The sequence below is a fragment of the Patiria miniata genome, unplaced genomic scaffold, assembly GCF_015706575.1.
Source record: "Patiria miniata isolate m_02_andy unplaced genomic scaffold, ASM1570657v1 HiC_scaffold_5, whole genome shotgun sequence".
Lineage (NCBI taxonomy): Eukaryota > Metazoa > Echinodermata > Asteroidea > Valvatida > Asterinidae > Patiria > Patiria miniata.
In genome coordinates this window covers 8889114-8912016 of record NW_024037072.1, presented here as the reverse complement: position 1 = coordinate 8912016, position 22903 = coordinate 8889114, and the positions used below count along the sequence as shown (strand labels likewise).

Genomic DNA, 22903 nt, shown 5'->3' with positions numbered 1-22903 from the left:
TACAACTTGAACTGGTGGTTCTGGAATCCCGACCCCACGGGAGTTAACAAATCAAGAATTATGCATGAGGGCTCGATTCACACGTCACATACACCCCATCCGAACTACATCGTGTACATGTACGTACATTGTACAGAGATAAGCCCAGCGCATACGTACACACGGCTCAGCGTGCAACGTGGTGCACTTATTCCTCCATGACACTACCCAGTATCGTAGAAAGGATGTCAAAAGTTGCCTCCGATAAATACGCTCTGGCGGAAAACAAACCCACAGTATAAACAGAAATGTTTACCTTTTGTTGTCGGTGTGTTGACCTTACGGATTATGGACGAGAAGATTATGTATGAAAGATAATCCTGCTTTGTTAGGCGAGTGCGAGATCATATCGCTCGTCCAACTCGAGTTATTGTTCTTGCTCAGCTCAGCGTGGTCCGGTTGGCGCATACGCCTGCTGTTTACACGCGGCGACGAAGTGAGCTGTGCCTCGATGTCTCGACTTTTGCCTTGACTTTTCGACTTGACATTGCAGGAGGTGAAATTGCACTCTTCATAGTGTTGGCAGGCTGGGCAGGCTGGGCAGGCTGGGAGCTATTCACAAATTGTGAAAATGGTGATTCTTTAGAGTGGATCGACTTCTCCTTGTAGGATTGTAAGTACTTCTACTGAATTTGTCGTCAGATGTTGGCCATTGGCTTATAATATTATGGAGCTAATTCTACCTCCATGTTATTTATCAAACCACACATGGTTTCACTTTCAATCATGTACATGAACAACGTATACCATAATATGATATAGCCGGAGAATTTGTTATCTGAATTATTTTCTTTTTCTACATCTAGACATATAGGCCTAAGGCTAGATCATGGGTAAATTGTTTAAGGAAAAGAACTGTTCTTTATAACACAACACCCATTCTAGTATTAAATAAATGCCAACAATTAACATTGCCTTTATTTTCGGTCAACACCAACTTAATAGCAAACATACGTTTACATTTTCTGGTGGTCATAATCATATCTTCTTTTCTTTAACTTAACTTTAAGAGAATCTCCATCATTATTTTTGAAAGTAAACCTCAACCAAACATAATTTCAACCAATCATGTGTATTTATTCATTTTGATGGGACATTATGTGATTGGAAAGCAGCGTAGCAAGATGCTTTAAATGACATTTGTTTTTGTAATGCATGTAATTTTAATACCAGGTCTAGACTAAATGGTGGGTCTCCACATCTAGATCCAATGATAAGCAGCATATACAAACTTCTTTTTTAAACTAAGCAGGTTTTCTTGGAAAGATTTCCAGATACGAAGTTCACTAATTTTCCTCTGTATTGTGACTAACAAGCCCCCAGATAGCAATTTCATTTCATCAAAGTCAATTTGAGCAGTGAGAAAATACAAGCATTTTCTTAGAAAACACTTAAAAATTTTCAGTCCAATCCATAGGGTTTGTACACGGGGTGTTGAGTGAACTTCATATCTGGAAATCTTTCCGTTTTCTTTTACTTGCTTGGGAATTTTAATAATATTGATGGGAGTTCTTGTAATGTTTGCAGCAATGAAATCGCATTTGTTTTTAAAACTAAACATGAATTTTTGAAAAATGTGCAGTAATGTTCTACATTTGTTGTGAACATTCACATGCATTTTTCAAATCACTAGCTACTTAAGGCACAAAAAAGCTACAGGTTTGCCGATGATGTGTTGTTATTTTTCAATATAACTTAAGCTACGACACGAAATTCATCAATCAATATTTACTGCCTTAATGGACTTTACATGGACAATTGATTACTTTGACCAACTATGGACTTTACATGGACAATTGATTACTTTGACCAACTTGGGGAACCTTGTACTTTTACCAATTTGAAATTTGTCCTTGTTCATGAAAATCAAAGAAACTCATGAAAATCCAACAATCCACCCCCCCCCTTTTGATTTACCCAACCAGGCATGTAGCTTTTCTTCAGATCCGCTGATTTCCTCGATTTTTACTTCTCATGAATGTCATTACAAATAGAAAAAATACTGTGCAAAGTCTTATGTGGTTTCGAATTTCCTTATTTTTTCTAAATTCCCAGTTGCATGCCTGACCCAACTGGCTGAGTATTAAATATATGGACTAATTTGGTTTTAAAAGTAATAGACATCATTTGCAAACATCAAACTATACATAACTACTTCCCTAACAACAGTCCTGAATCCTCCAATTTTAATTTGATTTTGCACACTGCCTAGGGAGTTTAGGTTAATAAGAAATAAAATACTCCAAATCCATCCATTTCTGAAAATTACAGCAAAGGCAAATGTTGTGTATTCTCTATAAAAAGGCAGACTTAATACTCCCAACCCAGTGCCTTGTCAACATTTAGTGCATTGGTGAGCATGGGAACTAGAAGCGAGAAATAAAAGGGGAATCCCCTTTGAGTTGAAGAGTGCAGATTATACCCCTCTCCCTAAAAACAAAGTAGCTGTAGTCTTCTTTCGCGTTTTGACATACATGTATTCCCCTCACTATATTTAATTGTAAAACCAAAATGCCAGTGGCAGGGTCCAACATTTCGCCTGTTTCCGTAATATTCCCTTTTTAACTTTGAATGTGATGAAACACTTCCTGAATTGTTTCTAGAAACAAAACTGTGACAAAATTACCTACAAACTTGAATATTTCCAGCTGATACCAAATGTATTGGTTTTATTTAAAAATCCCCCACCTAAAAGCTGTGTAGAATAAAACAATCAGACTTGTATTCCCCCACCTCCTGGATTGAAATATGACACAGATGGCCTGAGCACCTTTCAAGGTCAGAAAAATGCTGCCATGGTGGTACAGTGCGTAAAAACCCTCAGAGAAACAAGCTGGCAGAAAATGGCGGCCGGAACAAGTGGCACAGGCTTGTAACATGATGCATGCTGTGCACAGGACAGTGTGCCCAAAAAGGTCTTTGCTCTATGGTACAACCATGGAGGAAGGAACACAAACAACTACATCATGTACATGTACTAGCCAATATGCACTCTACATGCACACAAAATATGCTGAGTCGGCCAGACTTGTGAGGAAGGAAAGCAGATAAGATTAAAGGAAAGATACAACATTTGCAAACATCAAAAAACGAAATGATCAAATTATAAGGAAATATCTTACTGGACTGTTAGTGAATGACAATCTAAAGCATCCTGTGAAATCGTGGTTCCTGGTGTGCTAACACTTTCAAGAAAACTTGTATTTTTCCAACGCTGGTCGGCCGACCATTGTTGGAGAAAACTGGCTTTTTTCAAAAACTGCTCCTAATTGTTCATATTTAGTCATTCCGCATTTGAATTGCAATTGATGACACATCTGTGTAGGGGAACAAGCCTGCTAGACAGACTCTCTTAGAGCATTATAATCCCCAAAGTCTATAAATTACAACGTCTCATCTTAAGTAAAGTAAATAAAAAAACAGACTACAAGAACATGGTTCGTTTTTTTAGATTTTCCAGCATCTCCAAACCCAAAACGTGAAACAAGCTAGTTTAACAATATTTTCTAAAACACACTTATCCTCCAAATCCATTTATTTCTGAAAATTACAGCAAAAGCAAATGCTGAATATTCCCTTTAAGAATAGTACATGTAGCAAGCAGTTGTATAACAATTGACCCAGGACTAGCTGTACAAGTACATGCAAAAATGTTACCTAGCCTGTAAGTAAGTGGGCATTAACCTCAAAGAAAACGTTTTCACGGATCAACCTCAACATTCCATCTTTCCTCTGCCTATGCTTCTTGTGGGTTAAAAGTCAGGGGCGTAGCACGGTCATTTTTATTGGGGGGGGGTAAATCTGTCGATGGGGCGCTGTTCAAAACCGACAATTATGCACACAAAGGGCCAATATATGGTGCTTTTCATGTGTGAAATTCTGAAAAAGGTATCCAAAACGGCAGATACCACAAAAAAGGGCACCACTTCTTTTTGGAAAAGAGCATTTGTTCAGAAAAAAAGGCACTTCGTAAAAAAAAAGGGAACTCTTTACAAATTGTTGGGGGGGGGGTAAGCACGTTGAAAAAAGGGCATTTGAATGGAAAAAGGCAGTCTTTACAAAATATTGGGGGGGGGTAAATAACCCCCTTACCCCCCCCCCCCCCCCCCCCCCCCCCCCCCCCCCCCCCCCCCCCCCCCCCCCCCCCCGTTGAAAAAAGGGCATTTGAATGGAAAAAGGCAGTCTTTACAAAATATTGGGGGGTAATGCCATGTATTTAAATTCAAAACGCCAACTTTTCAGTTCAAAATGACCTCCAGCTTTTTATTAGCTATCCTACTAGAAGAGTCAAAATATTTATGTCAAACAAAATATGCTATGTATTTTACCCAATTTATGCATGTTTTAAGCATGAAAATAAAATTGCTTTTTGAAGTGAGAAAAAAAAAAAAAATGAAATGTAAGGATGCGGCTTCAAAAAAGATGCAGGCAGGGATGATCAACTGGGTTTTTTTCTTGGCCTAATTAATTTGGATCAATATTTCACAGCCAAAGTAAGTCAAATGAAGTGCATGAAGGAATCCTGATATTTGGGTCTCCATTCATTGTGTCCGCGCCGGTAAACATGTATTAGGCCAAAAAAATAATAGTTCTGCTTCCGGTTTCCCTACCTACCATATTCTGACAGCCCCTACCCTATTTTTTTTATGGGCAAAATGAGAAAAAAAAAAACCAAAACCATCAATTTCTAAGTTTTACCGTTGACTACACGCAGACGCCTCCATATGATTGTACACACACAAAATGGCCCCCCAAAAAATCCCTACCTACCTACCCTATTTTAGAATGCCATGTAATCGGAAGCAGAATTATTAATTTTTTGGCTTTATTCAGAGTGAAAATTTCACTGAGACCCGGAGACCTTTTCAAGACCTGTAAAGTTTAAATTTTAAACTGATACTTATAAAATCCTATTTCAACATTCAAAAAAACAACCATTGAAGTAAAAAAATCATGATTCTTTGCATATTGAAGTTGGAGTTAAATCAAATTGGACGTGATGTTTCGTTGTACAAGCGTTGGTAACATGGAGTCTCAGTATAAAATACAACATTTGCAAACATGAAAAAAAAAAACTACCAAATTTATTTTAAAATTTCCGTAAGTGACCGTAAGTGAATAATAGTGTCAAACATCCTGAGGCATGCAACTTTTCCTCGGATCAGCTGATTTCCTCTTTTTTTACTTCCCATGCGTGCCATTGAAAATAGAAAAACACTGTACAAAGTCTGGGAAAAAATTGAATTTCCTCTTTTTTTGTGATTTCCCAGTTGCATGCCTGCATCCTGTGAAATCATGCCACCTGGTTTGCTGTGATTTTCAAGAAAAGTGAAATTTTTGTATCGATTTCCAATGATGGTGGGCCAACAATCGTTGGGACTTTATTTCAATTACTGCACCCAAATTACCAACTTTAGCTTGACCACAATCGATTTTGTTGGTAAACGGTTACACATCTGTAAACTGGTGCAAGCCAGCTAGTTTGTCCCTGACCTTACAATTCCTGGACGTCTATAAATTGCTCCCGTTTCGTCTGAAGTAGGGTCACGGAACCAGAGTACAAGAACAGCATTTTTTTTCTTTGGTTTTTCCAGCATCTGTAAACACAAAATTTTCAACAATGTTTGCTATAAAATACTAATCCCCAAATCCATCCATTTGAAAATTACAGCAAATGCAAATGTTGTATACAGTCGAATCTCGTTAGTACAAACTCTGTTAATACAAAATTCTGGTTATAACAAACAAATAGCCTCAGTCCCGACTGTGCATTTATGTGCACAATGAATGGGACTGATGTTCCTCTTAATACAAAATTCTGATATAACAAACAATTTGGGTAGGTCCGAACGAGTTTGTATTAACGAGACTCGACTGTACATGTATTACTATCAAAATTGTTAAGATGGTTTTAAAAGAAGCATACAGTGTACTTTCTTCACTCCATTGGAGTGATATTCATGCTGTTATTCACTCCCACGGACTGGAAATAGGAACCAGACATGTTTAGAAAAAATTTCATTCAATCGACTAGATTGAGCTTTCACCCAAGTTTCCACCGAATTGATTTCTTTTCTCAGAGTTTTTCAATCTGAAATTAGATGTGTTTTTTTTACCGTAGATCGTGTACTCCTTAGTTTCTATCTTTGAAAAGCAGAGACTAAAGAATGAAGACTTTTTATTTCTACACAAACTATATTTACTCTTTCCCTTTTGTTAAATCCTGCTTTCTGATTTCTCTTAGCTTCAGCCGCTCTGAGTGGTCCGGAATATCTTGCAAGATGGCCCACTTCAAGCAGGGAATCCATGTGGGTCTTGTACTGTCTACATTACTACTATGCACCTTGCTGCTGTACTCCTATCACGCATACTTGAAGTTGCCAGTCAGTAACTTTCAAATGAGAGGGTAAGAAGATTGATAAAAGTGAACGAAAACTTAAGTGATTTTGTTAAAAAAGAAGGTATTTCATAAGGCCAAAAAAAAAAAGTCTCCGGTTTCTGGTATGGAGCTTGCCCAAAAAGTGGTGCGGCGACGCGGCTTTTTTTTTTTTTTACCTGATTTTTTTGCTTCAAATGTTGGCTGATGACTGCAAATGGCATGAATGGTGCCCGACTAAACTTAGTGCAAATATATATGGGAGTCCAGAGAGGACACATAAAGCATATTCTCGACCATAACCCAATCTAAAAACACGTTAAAATTGTGCAGCAGCAGGATTCCAGTCAAACCAGTGAGTTTGGCGGTTTTGAGACATCATCTTTCATTGAAAAAAAAACGTTTTCATTTTGCCGACGCGCATGGCTACGGCGACGCGCGCGCATACCAGAAACCGGAGACTTTTTTTGGCCTAAGGGGTTTGTTTGTTTGCCGGACCCGCCGGGCAAGCCTGCTGGACCCGCCGGGCGAGCCTACTGTCCTCTGACTGATTTACTGACTGACTGACTGACTGACCGACTCCCCAACTCCCCGACTGACTCCCCTACTCCCCGACAATCACCTTAATGACTGACTGTCATTTAGTATAAACAATGTCCTAAACTGCCTAAATTGTTCACAATCTCTGCAGGGGTCTAGCACGACCAGGCAATCCTAGTCTTTTCAACCTAAAAAAATAGAAGTTCACAAGGTATTTGTCAATAATGCAGGCAGTTTGTTCTGGAACATGATGCATAAAGTTAATCAGGATTGAATCAAGTTTCAAGTCAACTTCCTTTCATTTAAAACCAAATTGAAGTAATTATAAATAGTTATTTGGAAAAGTATTGCAGGATTTTTGTTGTAGCTTGGTGGAAAAATATCTTCATCCAAGAATTACTTAAATAAATTGGGTCTAGGTCGACATGTTTGTATTGTAGTTTCCCTTTAACTATATGAAGTACCATTCTATCATTCTATCACTTTGGCATCTGTTGATGTATGTTATTTGAGAAACATGAACAGCAGTGTATTGTGTTACTGAATATGGCACAAAGTCAACATTTACAAATGTTATATAGAATCACGATATTTGTTTCCTGGACAGCTGATGAGCTATTCTGTTGCAAAACAGTTTTCTTCCATTTTGTATCATGGCAATGTATTGATTTAAACAAAAACAAATACAAGAAAGACTATAAATACACGTAATGATCACTGTGGCACCAGCTGTGGTTCGTTAGTTGTGTATTGTCTAACCTGTTACTGAATACATATCAGGAATCAATATACAGGATTTAGGAACATCTGTGGTCCTCTGATAGTGTAAATGTAACGGATATTGAGACACTTTTTTATAAAACACCATGGGTTGAGATGGACAGTGTCAAATATCTGTCCTGAATAATAATTCCGAGGCTTAAGCATCTTATGTGTTGAAAATTGCGAGGCAGTGTTGGTAAGCACATTTGTACATGGCAAGTGGGCATATTATGAAATGCCTACTATATTTAAAGTGCGGCAAAATCTTAATGCTTGCATTTACTTGCAAGGATGCAGGGGCAACGCCTGACCGATTTAAAGGGGGGGGGTGGGGTTTGTGACAATTTTGCTGTAACACAATCAAAAAAGGAGGGAGGGGGTGTTACACCATCTGACTATTGGGGGCGCTGTTCAAAGCGGACAGTCTTGGGCAGTATCACTATCAGACTATTTGTTGTGACATATTTGATGACGGACACACAATTTTGCAGACAGGACGACAATTTCGCAGACAAAAAGGGTTAATCGGATCTGTCAAACTATGTTGATGTCGTTATCTCTGTCCTTCGAATTGGAAATCGTTTCAGAATTTAATTATCGGTTGCATAGTCTAACCAACACCCCTTTTGCAATAATGGGAAAGTCTGAAAAAAGTTTTGACAAAGTTGTATGGCCTCCAACAATGGGTTTTGCTCAGCCTCTACCAGTGCCATGCATCGCTGCTTCTATTGTCAAATTCGTCAATGCGCTGGGCTGAGCATAATGGTTCCCTGTGAGTTTGCCGCTCGTACAAAGTATTTTACTAAGTCAGTCGTGTTTTTTTCTTGGTGCTTGTTGGGAAAGTTGTAATAAAACTTGATTTGTAACTTGTCCAAAAATGCTGTGCATAAGATTCCAATTATGTTACTTTTATTGCAAATCTAGAGTATGACAAGTTTATTTGTAATTTAAAATTCTATTTATTTTCTTCTTAAACTATTAAAAAAAAATATTTTTTTTTTTTATTATACTTCCATACCCATTCCCCTTGCAGTGCAAGTTCCAAGCTGGTACAGTCAATGCATGACATTGCTAAGGTAAGGATTATGCTCTCTTTTTTAAGCAGTATGTTAAATAAATACTACAAAAGTAATTCCAGAATTACTGAAGCCTATAAATTTTGGACTTTGATTTGCCCCTATACTAAAACTATATAGGCTTTTCCCTGAATCGGTTTACATTGTATTTGCATTCAACCGAGACAATTTTTTGGTTCAAAGAATGCAGTCACAATAGCAAAATGCTGTCAGATTTATCTCCTGTATATTCTTCTCATCATGATATAAGGAGCATGCCTATTGGACAATAAATTTCGACGACCATTTTCACTTCAAATCAGCTATCCAGTCAGTGTTTTGATTAGTTAGCACATGGCTAATCCATGGCGCGCGACCTGCGTGTGTGTATGCGCGTGTGCTTGGGGGTAAGCATTACATTCACTGTGTAGACTTCCGAACAAAAGAGGTCCACGTAAACCAGGTAGCAGCGACGATGTATGGACTTGCCCACGTCCACACAGTGTTTCCCCCTTTCTGGAAAACAGGTTTAGAGGCATTTTTGGGTTAGGTTTATCAGTGGCAAAATCAAGAGAAACACTAAAGGGAATCATAGAAGAAAAAAATTGGATTGAAAGTGTTGTCACAGTGAGAGTAAAACGAGTTTTTTTCAGAGGTTTTTCTTAACTACACGAAAGCAAGGGAATGTCCACATTAGGTATGTAACGTAAACACGTGTGTGCTGGAATTTACTACCTTACGGAGACATGAACACAATAGGGAACAAAAGATTGTATACGTCTCCAGAAGAACATTTCTATAGATGAATACGTCTCCACAAGAATTTCACGAAATAGATATATGGATTTTACTCAAAAACTAGGAATTTCCAAGGTAGGTTGATCTGTCGCAAATGGAAGAGTTTTAGAAAAGGGATATTTAGTCCAAATTTCAGCCCAGGAAATTAATTCTGGTTAAAATAAGAGCATTTTGAAACTTCAATTTCAAACTCGAAAACTTTACTACACGAGAACAAAGAAATGTCTCCACAGGAATACAAATTCCAGAATGGGTGTGTGTGTGTGTGTGTGGGTGCATGTTCATGACATGCCAATTTTTTCAATATAGCCTGGATTAGGCCTATACATGTAGATGTTGTGAAAATGTTGATAATTTTGGACAACCCTTAATGTCTTACATGTACATGTGCCAAATCCTATTTACTTACAGGCCAAGTTGAGAGACACCGATAACAGAAACCAAACGAACACAATCTCCTCGGATGAAATCGCGGAGGAACATCACTGCACCCCAAGGAGGAATATCGTCTTCTTCAAGATGCACAAATGCAGCAGCAGCACCGTTCAGAATATTCTATTCCGCTACGGGGAGGAGCACAAGCTGGACTTTGTCCTTCCAAAGGAGGGGAACTATTTGGGCAACGGGCAGTATTTGTTCGTAAGGAGCCTCATGATGAAATTCCCTGTGAAAAAGTACAACGTCCTTTGTCACCACACTCGCTTCAATTACAGAGGTATGCGGCTTTGGGTATTACAATGTACTCTTTGCTTTCTAAAAACTTAAAGCCATGTAAGATTATTTGCAAATTACACGGAAAAGTATATCCCTACTGATTTAAGGACAGAAACCTTCAATGCTCAAAGTGAAGACCAGCGGCGTAGCTACATGGGCGCACGTCCCCCCATTAAAAGTTTGTGCCCCCCCCCCCCAGTTGCTCCCCCCCTCCCCACCGGAAATTTGGCATCTGGAGGAAAAACACAGCCATACGATTTACCATGATTAGCTGAAAGAACAAAAAGTCCCTTTTTTCCGCGTTTTTGTGCATATTTTGTACTAAAACTCTTTTTTTTTGTCGCAAGTGGCTGTTTATTGTAACGTCTATTTGAAAGCGAACAGTGGTAGTTATTGTCTAATGTAGTCATGATATACGTTTATTACAGCGCCCCCATTGGAAGATGGTGTCCAGCCCCCCCCCCCCCCCCCCCTCCTATTTGATTTTACGGAGGGCGGATGTCCTGTGAAAAACAAAAACCTGTCTACCTTTCAGCTTGGATGAAATTTTTGGGGCACCCCTCCATTGCAACCTCGAGCCCCCTACATGCCCCCCTAGGATAAGAACCCTGGCTACGCCGCTGGTAAAGACAGGAAAGGAAATGATCAAAAGGAAATGATCTTATGTACCTTTAATCATAGTTTGTTGAACATTTTGTCAGTTGTGTACTACATGCACATGTAATTTTGCTTGTTTGTCTGTTTCCTGATATATCCTCAAGTTTTGTTTGCATTCATAAAAGGTGAATGAATTATACAGGTTTGCAATTTGCAAAGTACATGTAGGTTCCGGTTGATGGTTGTCCAGAATAAATCACATGCTTGTCGTTGGGCCATTAAAGAAAAACATACCCTTTATCACATTGTTGTAGTCAAGTCCCTGACAAGTCCAGCCACAAGTCCATGAGTCAATCGTCATAAGTAACACAGATTAAAACAATGCTAAAAGGAATGACTGTGTCACAGATCATTTCAAAAGCTTTTGACTTGATTTTGGACTTGTGGGGACCTGTACGGACTTGTGAGGACCTGTGTGAACTTGTGAGGACTTGTGTGGACTTGTGATGGACTTAACTTCAACACTGTCTCATCTTTTTTTTAACTCTAATCTTCCAGGCATGGCAGAGGTCATGCATAGTGATGCGGTCTACACCACCATCATCAGAGACCCCATCAGCATGTTCGAATCTCTCTTCACCTACGGCAACTTTGCTCTCGCGTACAATCTCCCCGAAGACAAGGCGCTGGAACTCTTCCTGGAGAAACCGGAGTACTACTACGCAATCGCTCACACTGCCGGGAAATTGAGGGTCAGAAATCCCATGCTGTATGACCTTGGTCTGGAAGATCGCTCACTCGGAGACCCGCTCCGGATCAAACGGAAAATCCACCAGATGGAATACCAGTTTGACCTGGTTATGATCACGGAGTACTTCGACGAGTCCCTGATACTTCTGCGGGACCTCTTTTGCTGGGAAATGGACGACATTGTGTACTTCGTCCTCAACGCCCGCAACAAGTCTTCGGTGCGGGCCGTCTCACCGAAGACGGCCGACAACATCCGCAGGTGGAATTTCGGGGACGTGCAGCTGTACGACGCCTTCAACAGGACATTTTGGAAGAAAGTCGAGGCTTTTGGCCACGACAGAATGCAACGGGAGGTGGCCGAACTGAGAAAACGGAAGGCGTATTTTAAAGAGCACTGCATCGCTGATGTTGTGAGCGGCGATGAAGGGGTATGGCGGCCGCCCGGGATTGACATTGATAGCTTCAAGCTGAAGCCTGAAGCGTCGAAGAATAAAACATGTGTTCGAATGATTCAAACTGAGCTGCCATATAGCGATCATATTCGAAAAATTCAAGTTCAAAGATATTTTAAATCCGCTAACCAAAGAGATTGAACTCTGTCACAAAACGTTGCCATCCATTTTGTTCTATGCTTGTTTCAGTGAAACAATTTTTTTTTTTATAAATATTTACAGGTGCTGGCGATGTCCTTTTATGAAACTTGAGTAAATAAGTTTAAGAGAGCTTGATGATTGTTCAGATATGCAGGGATAAAAACAGCTTTTGCTCAAGGGGCGAGGGGGGGGGGACTGGCATGTGCTACTTTTTCCTGAAAGAATTTCCTTTTATTTTGCAGCCCCATGGTGGGGGAGTTAGACTGACTACCCCACCTAAGCTAGATCCATCATTGAAGCGGAACATACACCGTTATTTAAGACATTCCCAATTTTTTTACTGATTGAAAAAAAACAACTCGAAGATGGTTACAGAATACAAAGGATCTATTGTTAAAGGGAGCAAAAGGGGGTATTTAGCATTTCTTTACTCCGTTTCTATTTAATCCACAACTCATGACTTAATGAAAGTAAACTCAGAAAATGATTATGTTATAGGACAAAGATTTACGGAAGCAACATGTGACAAATCTCGTTTGTGAGTTTCTGAAAAGAACCGGGGTTAGCTTGTCACATAGTGCTACCATAAATCTTGATCCTATTTCTATCTTCATCATGCAAACCTTTAGAATTATATTGTTCTCACACCTTTTTTTTTTGTCAGAAGGATCTTGACGGGAAAACAGTACTTACAAAAGAGCATCGCCTTTTTTTTCTTCTTTTTTGTAGAACTTAACTTTACTGTGGAAAAGTGTGTGACTATTTTGTTTTAGAATATTGTGTCTTAAAATCTTCATATAAAAGCAAGTACTAATTTACTTAAGACACATGTGTGATATAAGTAACTGTGTCATTGGATTTTGTTGTACCAAATTCTTGGTAAATAATTACAAACTTACACCAGCTATGTGAAATGCACAGTACATGCTCATACAAGACTGGAGATTTTCAGTTTGTTGTAGCAGTTAAGATGAAGTACTTGTGGTCTGATCAATAGAACGATGAAATTTTTACGTTTTAATTTTTTTCAAGAAGCAGCTCAAGTCGTAGTCTGATTATCACCCGTCTGATATAATTATTTGAGCAATGCAAATTTTAAGTGGCCCAGCGCGCCAACCAATCAGAGTAGACTTAAGATATTGTGATGTCATTTCGATTTATGATCAAAACTGTGGACTAAAATTAAAAAGCTGTTGATTGGTCAATTTGGCTGCTTTTTTTTTGTAGTACAACAACAGGTTACCGGAAACCCGATAGAAGCGCCCGCTTAATAGTCAGAATCTCGAGGTCAAGACAAGTCTTGTTTTGCATGTTTTGCTAGCATATCATAGTCCCTTGCTGTGCAAGGGGATATTCCATAGACTACTCGAGTCAGTGTACTGCCAAAAAAAATGCAAGGCCTTCACTAGATCTGTGCTTGCCATTTTAATTAGCTTGGTTATATTAATTAGTATGAACTTTATAATCGTTTTAATTATTGATACAAATTTAAAAGTATTTTTGCAACTCCCATAAATTTCTTGCCATCTTTGTTTCCCATCGTCCCTTTCCTTTTCAAAAAGAAGGAATTCAAAGGCCATAAACTCACCACAATACATTTTCAAATTTAGAAGCAAACCTTTTTTGCCTCAAAATCTGTTAAGTTCTTTCACACTATCCAAAATTCCTGTGTTGGACCTTGGTCATTCCGGGAAACCCGTTTATCACATTAGCAAGAATCCAACACGGCTTCTAAACGGGTCCAGCACCCTATATAGGGGTAAAACCCAACCCTGAACAATACCATTGTGTACAATAAATTATGAAGTACTTATTAAAAATGATTGACTTGTTTCTTGTGTATTTTTAACGATTGAACACCTTTCAACTAGTTTTGACATAGGGACTTCTACATTTGATAAAAATGTGGCACTCCAAACTGCTCGTTCAAGGGTTCTGAAACCTATCTGCGAACATAATATTTTGACGATCGTGCTAGATCATGCCCAAACAGATCTTTCGTCAGGAGCAAGTTGATTGGTCGAAAGTTAATGGACCGATCCTGTAAGCTCCGCCCAGTGCGCACGTGGGCAAATTAACACATGCTCCTCTCCAATGCCACACTGCATTTTTCTGCCGCGCGCATCATACGCGCGTGCACGCATGTCGGACTTTAGTGCACGCACGTCGGACATAAATCATGGCTGTGATTGGTCAGAACACCATGGGGCGGTGCTTACTGGATCGGTCCATTGGCGTGTTGTGTTGTGTTGTGCGCGCAGCACCTATTCAAGCACGACTATTAATTTGTCAGAGCTCGTATTTTCGATGAGATTTGAAGGTTTGCATGGTGGAAAGATACTAAGACAAGATAAGTTTGCGGTAGCACCATGTGAATAAATCTCTTTTGTGAGTATGTGTGGTTCTGAGTCCCTCCGGTTCTTTTCAGAACCACACATACTCGCAAAAGAGATTTATTCACATGGTGCTACCGCAAACTTATCTTGTCTTAGCTCGTATTTTCACTGTGATAACCAGCACCGTCGCCAGCTCTCGGGGGGGGGGGGGGGGGGGGGGGGGGGCACCACAAGAAAAAGCACGTTTGTAGTCAATTTTTAGGCTTATGGTTTTTACCGGGGGTGGGGCAGTTGCTCGCCAGGAGGGCCCGCCCCCCTTGGCGACGAGCCTGGTGATAACGCGTGACTTTTGTCAAATCTTAGAATTATATAGGGTTGGCGAAATACAGTGGATATTTTTGAAGGAATGGGAGATAAATCATTTCGAAATTTGAAGCATTAGAAAATGCCGCTGTTGGCAATATTTATTTGACCTCCAGTTACTCTAGTTTTCTAATCGGCAGATTGAGGGCGCTACGTTGACTTAATGGGGATTGTTTTTTGAGAGCCTGTACTGTACTGTAGTGGGAAAAAACCCTGCAATACAGAGGGGGCACTAGGCGTTCACCGTGGTTAGAACTTTTGTTTGTACAAAAAACAGCCGTCGAGCAATAACAATGCACTGGAGTGTATACGTGTTGGGTTGGATCGATTTCGCGAGAAGTGATAAACTTTAATGAAAGCGCTGGTGGTGAGGTGAAAGTGTTGAACGTCTTAAGCTTACTACACTGTGAGTACACAGCCACAAAATGGCCCGGATATTTACCAAAATGTTCACCATTTTGTCATTTTACTCTCTGACATTACTGGCGGGAACGCTGGGAGCGTCGAGGCGCGCGTGTTCGAGGCTGCCGGGGGACTTTACGGTGCCCAAACGACCCGGTGACAACGGGTACCGGATCCGAATATCGGGCCATCCATCATTCTACGTACCGGGCCAGGAGTATTTGGGTAAGTGTGTAGAACAGGTGTTTCCCCCACCATGTTTCCGCGCAACGTATACGCTATAATAGCCATGTGCTGTAGAGCAAGGAAGTTGCACTTAGATTATGGATCTTGTCTTTAGCGATTCATAAAAACAAATGGCTGAAAAAAGGTTGCAACCTGACGCCACTTCAGCGGTTGTGTGCTAAGTCTATGGAGAGTCAAGACAATTTTCTAAGTATTTTCTAACAAAATTGGAAATGCTTCTCAGTCCCAGATTCATGCTTTATCATCATTTTTGCAATGACTGACCTTCATTGAAATGATATTATGAAGAAAAATGTGGTGTCAGGTTGCAACATTTTTCCACAATACCTTTTAGTTGTATTTAATAATTGACCTTAAAAAAATCAAAAACAAGCAAAAGCCCTTTTTCTGTAATTTGCCGTGCTTGATCATATATATTCACAATGTTGTCATTTATCTGTGCCACATTTTCTTTATAGTTAATCTTTATGTATGTAGCCATGGCTGAACTGGTTTTGGGCTAGCTCATAAAGATGTATTTGTAAAACTCATTTTAATTTGTTCGTAAATATCTTGGGTTATGGCAATGCAGATTTTAGGAATCAAGTTGATTGGGAACATTTTATTCATTACATTATCAATGCTGACAAATTCATGGTTTACAAATAGGTTTTGTCAGTGTGGTAGTCGAGTAGTTTTATCCGAGTATATTTTCAAGTACTGCCGAGTACCAAGGTATCGAGTACCAGGAAAGAATGTTGCATCCTGACCCCACTTTATTCATTATTATCCCAATGAAGGTCAGTCATTGCAAAAATGTTGAAAAGACATGAATTTGGGATTGAGAAACATTTCCAATTTTTGTTTGAAAATACTTCGAAAATACAACTCTTGACTTTGTACACAGCCACAAGTGCTGCCAGGATATTACATTCTTTCTAAGTACCAATCAAATCCAAGTACTTTGACCTTTGGGAATGAGTACATCCGAGTCCAAGTACTTGGACCTTCGAGCATGAGTTTTGTAAAGCCGAGTCTGAGTACTTTGACCTCGGAGTACAAGTAGTACTCCGAGTAGAAGTATCGATAAAATGGAGCATGTACTTCTTATAGTGAGATTATTTTATTTCATTCAAAACTAACTTACTCGATTTTTCTCCGAGTCCTTATAATCGAGTCAGTTACTTTCATGATCAATTACGATATCAAATAGTTAAGTCCAAGTACTCTGCTTCTGGAGTACGAGTACCGTGAATTCGAGTCGGAGTATTTTGATACTCGAGTACGAGTACGAGTACTAGTACAACAACACTGGATTTTGTCTAGTCTTATTGCAAAGTTAATTTTGGACAATCAACATTTAAAAAAATACTGGAATCAAAATACCAGGCATAGGCGGGGTGAATGGAAAACAAGTTATTTTTATTTCATGTACATTCTCAAGAGACAGTATGCTGAGCGACAAATTGAAGTAACGTGTTCGTAACACGGCACAAGACACGTACTTGTGCCGTACACCGTGCATTGTGCGTCATTCGCACAGACAGAATAAATTAACTTGTGGTTCTGAAAATGCCAAGCGCATGAAATATCGCTAATTTGTGTGGAAACGGAACGAACTCCGTGGAATTTCTTCAAAGTACATTAACCGGCCGATTTATCACATTTGAGTGCACTCCACGTGTCGGCAGGCCCCAATAAATTTGCGTTTGGACGGCACATATTGCTTGGACTTTGCTTCTAGAAATTGATTGCAGTGTAGATACCAAGGGGGAAAAATCGCCACGGGGCATCACAACAACAACCAGTTTCCAGGAGACAAAATCAAGATAAAAGGTTGCCAGCTTTCCTTCAGAGGGGCATTTTCATCTCAGATGAATTTCTTATATTCGCACAATTTTGGGAACGGGGCTTGATAAACAATGTAATACCACAGCTAGCAAGGAACAAGTGGTGCACGGTCCCTGCTATTTCTAAGTTTCACCCCCGAAAAACAGATTTTCCTTTTAAATTGCTTTTTTTTCTAGAAATTACAAAGTTATTCACTTTTCAAAGAGGCATTGACCGAAATTTTGGCCCACATTTACGGGATAATTACTTTACAAGATTTGAATTATTAGGCGCCTGCGGCCGGACAATAATTCAGTTCTCGCAGGCTGGGTAGACTAGTTTGGGTCCCTCTTTTAGGATTGATGTTGTAGGGTTGGGAACAAGTCTTATCTTGCATACCTTCTGTGGACTTTCCTTTGTTTTCGTGTTATTAAGAAAAACCGGAGGAAAAAAATCAGTTTACTTGCACTATGAACACTCTTTCAACCCAAATTTTTTTTAACCATAATTGCCTTGAGTATTTCTCTACGTTTTGCGACGGATAACCCTAACCCAAAAATGTCTCTAAACCTGTTTTCAAGAAAAGGGGAAACCTAGTGTGGACGTGTGCAAGTCCACAAAGCGTTCACGCTTCCTGCATCCTGTGGACATCTTTTGTTCACAAGTCCACAAAGAGTATGTAAGGTTAGAGCACCCGCTCCCCCAAAAGTATGTTTCCAGGCAAATTTTTTTGTCATTAGAAATTAAATGTTCACAAAAATAGGGAAAATTCAAATTCAAATTCACCAGAAAAAAAATTCCGAGTACATACATGTAGGTAGGGAAGTGTGACCTAGCGGTAAGGGTTCGTGACTCATGATCAGAGGGTCAGGGGTTCAAATCCGGCTGCTGGCCATACGTTGTGTCCTTGGGCAAGGCACTTTATCCCCACTTGCCTCTCTCCACCCAGGAGTATAAATGGGTACCAGCATTAGCTGGGGAGTAACCTGCGATGGACTGGCATCCTGTCCAGGGGGAATAGAAATATTCTCAGTCGTTTTATGCCACTGAAACCGGAGATAAACGCCGGCCTGATGGGCCATATAGGCTCGAGACAGACTTTACATACATGTATACATGACATCCTGAAAAGTGTTGACAAAAGCTGAGTCATCTTTTCCCGAAATTGTTTAAGATGTGTACCAATTGATGTCACTTCATTGATGAGTGGGTGTGTACGTGTCTGGTATTAGAGCAGATTAATTAAAAACGATGGCAGAGATGTGTGCATAATGTGTTAATGCATTTGCATATGTATGGTGTGCATTGAAACACAATAGCACACGTTTAAATTACCACTTTGTGCTTTAAAGGCACGTACAAACCAGGAAACGGACGTACAGATTTAACGAGAGAAACCTCGCACAAAGTGAGGACGGAACCAGTCTTTAAGTACCCTGTGTAATTATTCCACCTGAAATGGTATCATTTAGAAAAAAATCGATCGCATAACGCCATAAGGTGGTTTTAAACAAGTGTGCCAAAGGACACACTTTTATGTGGAATAGCAATGAAATCTAGTTGCATACATATGAGACCCAAAAATAGTGGGTTTTTTTCTTCAAAAAGTACAGTAGTGGCTGAGCTACCGGTATTTAAAAAATTCTGCAGGTTAGTGTTATGTGCCCAACTTAAGATTTTTGAGCGATATTGTTGATTCAAATGAAAAAAAAATATAAAAAAGTAAATGATCCTACTAATAAAAAAATTGCATGTTACCGGTAGTTGCATATAATATACGGTGTAGATTGAAATGGTCAGAGAAAAGTACGCATTTGAAATTTAAGTTGAACTTTACAAGAATTAGGCCTACTAAATGTACATGTATGCATCATTGTTTTTTGATTTTGGGTAAATCTGAAAATTTTATAAAATAATAACATTTTCTTTTATTAGAGTCTGTTGCATGATTTTTCATTTTGAAAAACAAATAAAAGCAATTAATGCCTGGTGAATTTCTTTTTAATTTTTACTATTTTTAGCAGTTGGCCTGCATTCCCTGCTTTATATTTTTGAAATAAATTTTGTTAAATAATGTTATACATTTACGTTCGTGTATAAAAGATGTCAGTTAAATCTGCCAACCTGATAGACAGTGAATCACTGCCACCGTTGACAGCCCCATCAACCCCAATCCTTCTCCCTTGTGTTATTATTTGTAGTTACCGATCCCCTTCTTAAAACAAATTAATGCGGAGATGAAGTCAGTACATTACAAGTCAGGGCATCGTCCAGCAGAGTGCAATGACCATGACATAACCCTCATTAAAAGTACAGTGCACTTCAGGAATGCATAACGACATGTGCTGGTACATTGTACAAGGTCTAGTGCTGTGCAGAGCAAAACTCACTAGTTGGGTAGTCGTGTGACAAAAAGTCATTACTACCCGACTGGTCACGACGATATGTAGTTACCAGGAACATCTCCATTTAATTAATGGAGGACGAGATCAATACAGCTACAATGTCTATCTGTGCTAAGAAAACATTTATTTTTTGTGGAGTTTTATTCCAGTTTTTTTCTGGAGCAAGTTTGCTTGATTCATTAGTTGGGTAGATCTAATGTTTCCATATTTTCCATTTGCAAGGTTGAATTCTCAGGAAGGGACCGGTGACTGTCGCGGTTTAATTATCTGTAACAGAAAAAAAAAAACAAGAAAAGATAATAACTTCAAACATTCTGTATCATCATTCGACAAGTTGAACTGCACACAGGGGCATAGCTAGAGCATTTTCAATTGGGGGGTTTCGGACCAAATTTGCCGACAAAGTTGGAGTACAAAACATCCAACAAGGCAACAACAAAAAAGGGTCCTCAAATCTACGAATTTGCCGACAGAAAAATTTGCAGACAAAGTTGCAACAAAATATTTGACAAGCAAAAAAAAAAAATAAAATAATCCTCAGCTTTCAAAATTTGCCGACAACAGTAAAAAAATATATAAAAAGACCTTCAATATTACAAATTTTTGATATACATATTTAACGCACAATTGATGTGTTGTACACATTTCCACATGGTACCGGTACATGTACTTGTTGGTTCATATGTATTGAAATCTACTGCCCTTAATCCCTGATTAAATTACCTTTTTAATAAGTAAAGCAGCATGACAAATTTACACACAGGCCTGTAACTGGCGATCATAACGATTCAGAGATTCAGAGTTTCGCCAGCGCAGAAGTGTTGATTGGATTTCATTCCAATTATTGGAAGGGATTACATTAATGAATTCCCTCCTCCCACAGGATCCATTCCAGTCAATTGCTTCCTTTCTGGCCTGATGGTATTTATTCCCTTCTCTTTGTGGGTTGTGTATCCCTTCTGTTCCTGAGACCTTGCGTGATTCAATTGATACAGTTGGGTGAGTTTTTTAAAGGGCAAAGTGAAGATTACAGTGTGAAGTATGAAAGGGTGGTTTTCTGTCTGTGAGGGAAACGCCCAAAAAATGTGAGACACCAATGATTCTTTCTTTACAGGGATGTGTCCTGTACATGGATGTGTGCAGATTGATATTCCTTTCTTCTTTTTTCATTTGTCGGGTAGACAGATTCATCAACTTGCAGTTCGGTCAACCATAATTTGACCTACATGTGCTGGTCCAAGTTAGTTAGACCATCTGCACCATGCGGAGATCGGTAGATGGGATGGTCTGCAATCCCACATTCACAGGTGGCACTGTCTGCGAGGCCCCACATGGACATGTGGGCTCTGAAGTACCCCACGCCAGTTCGAAGCCGGTTTAGTCTTTTCCAGGCCTTGCATGTTAGATCCATTCCACTGATGTTGGTGTGGTCCTCGACGAACTGATGTAGGCCCGTAGTGGATCCTTGTCATGATTGCTCCCATTGGTCTGCAACCCAGGATGCCGTGTTTGCTTGAGAGAAATCCTGCAGTAGCTCTTTGGCAGAAGATGAGAATGGGTGGCAGGACTTGAGTCGTCGGGCTCCCTTATTCGTAATGATATCCCTTTGAGTTTGACCATAGCCTTTGGCACAGACGTCTGGAACTTTTTTACATTGGCTTTTCTAGCTCCCAGACCTACGTTCTTGAAACTCAATGGTTCTTGAGTCTGGAGTGCTGAATGGTAACACTCACAATGTAGCTAACACAGGATGAAAACTGGTGTGCAAATGAATAGATGTTTCCATTGGATGACTTGGACTCCGCCCTGATCTATATAGATTTCAATTTATTCCTCACGAGTTTGTTGGTAGAAATAATTGCTCTTGAATTCCCGAATTCATCCAGAAAAAGATATTCCTTTTCTAAATTGCTACATTTCTTGCAATGCCAAAGTTATTCACTTTTGAATGAGACATCGACCGAAAGAAAGCGGCCCAAGATTAGTTGTTGAAGATTATACTTCACAAAATGTGAACTTCTTGTGTCCCTACAATAATTTTGTACTTCGTGAGATAGGCTGGTTCCCACCCCACAAACCTTACTGATAAAATGTACGTACCGGGAGCCAGTCTACCTACAAGGTGGATCTGTTTGTGCCCAAAATAAAAACCTGTTTGTTTTTTTTCAGAGGGTTGGAGAGGTCCAAAAAAGGAAAACTAAAAGGAGTTTTGGTTGAAATTAAACAAGTTGAAATTGTAATAAGAGAAAAAAAAATTAAACTTGTTGAAAAGCCCAAGGAAGCAACTTTGAGGGAAAAGTTTTGCTTTTTAAATTTGCTGAAAAACTTCAACATTCAATATCGTGACTTTTTTTTTAAAATCAGTGCTGCTTGTTTTACATATTTTTGGCTTAGAACATATTTAATTAAGTAGCTAGTTTAAAGGGAATATACAACATTTGCAAACATCAACAAATAAAACTACCAAGTTTTTACGAAATACCTCACTAGGATGTTGGTTAATGGCATTCTTAAGCATCCTGTAAAATTATGGCACCAGGTAGGAAGTCGTTTTCAAGAAAATGGTATTTTTGTATACATTTCCAACGGTGATCGGCCGACCACCGTTGAAAAAAACCTAACTATTTTTCAACTACTGCTCCCAATTTACCATTTTTTTCAGTCAAAATTTTGTTTGCTATTGGTTACATGAGGCAAGATAAGTTTGCGGTAGCACCATGTGAATAAATCTCTTTTGTGAGTATGTGTGGTTCTGAAAAGAACCGTTTTTTTTTCAGAACCACACATACTCACAAAAGAGATTTATTCACATGGTGCTACCGCAAACTTATCTTGTCTTAGTATCTTTCCACCATGCAAACCTTCAAATCTCATATTGGTTACATGTTCATGATGAAGGGGTGCAGGCCAGCTAGACTGGTTCCCTTACCGTACAATTTTCCAGCATCTATAAATTGATCCATTTCATCTACCAGACTACTTGAACATTTTTGTTTTTCTTGGCTTTTCCAGCATTTTCAAACACAAAACTTCAAACATGTCAGTGTAACAATATTTGATCTATTATACTAACCCCTCAAATAGTTCATTTTTGAAAATTACAGCAAAGCCAATGATG

At 39.2% G+C, this 22903-nt stretch overlaps 2 protein-coding genes across 2 annotated transcripts in view; both read left to right on the top strand.

Moving 5' to 3' along the window:
• Positions 1-14047, top strand: LOC119740530 (galactosylceramide sulfotransferase-like). Its single transcript, XM_038215870.1, has 5 exons — positions 1-652; positions 6284-6445; positions 8751-8793; positions 9982-10285; positions 11440-14047. Exons 2-5 carry the CDS (start codon positions 6321-6323, stop codon positions 12222-12224), a joined length of 1257 nt encoding a protein of 418 aa, XP_038071798.1. The 5' UTR covers positions 1-652; positions 6284-6320; the 3' UTR covers positions 12225-14047.
• A 1152-nt stretch (positions 14048-15199) lies between these two features.
• The window catches only part of LOC119740529 (spondin-1-like), a 41503-nt gene continuing 33799 nt past the window's right edge, over positions 15200-22903 (top strand). The window contains exon 1 of the mRNA XM_038215869.1: positions 15200-15550. Within this exon, the coding sequence (XP_038071797.1) occupies positions 15349-15550 (202 nt within the window). The 5' untranslated portion in view covers positions 15200-15348. The remainder of the gene's footprint in view (positions 15551-22903) is intronic.

Excerpts from the sequence above, each read along its gene's own strand:
- LOC119740530 (XM_038215870.1), top strand. The coding sequence starts at position 6,321 with ATGGCCCACTTCAAGCAGGGAATCCATGTGGGTCTTGTACTGTCTACA. Across the intron at positions 8,794-9,981 it reads CAATGCATGACATTGCTAAG|GCCAAGTTGAGAGACACCGA; the intron begins GTAAGGATTATG and ends ATTTACTTACAG. Across the intron at positions 10,286-11,439 it reads CACTCGCTTCAATTACAGAG|GCATGGCAGAGGTCATGCAT; the intron begins GTATGCGGCTTT and ends CTAATCTTCCAG.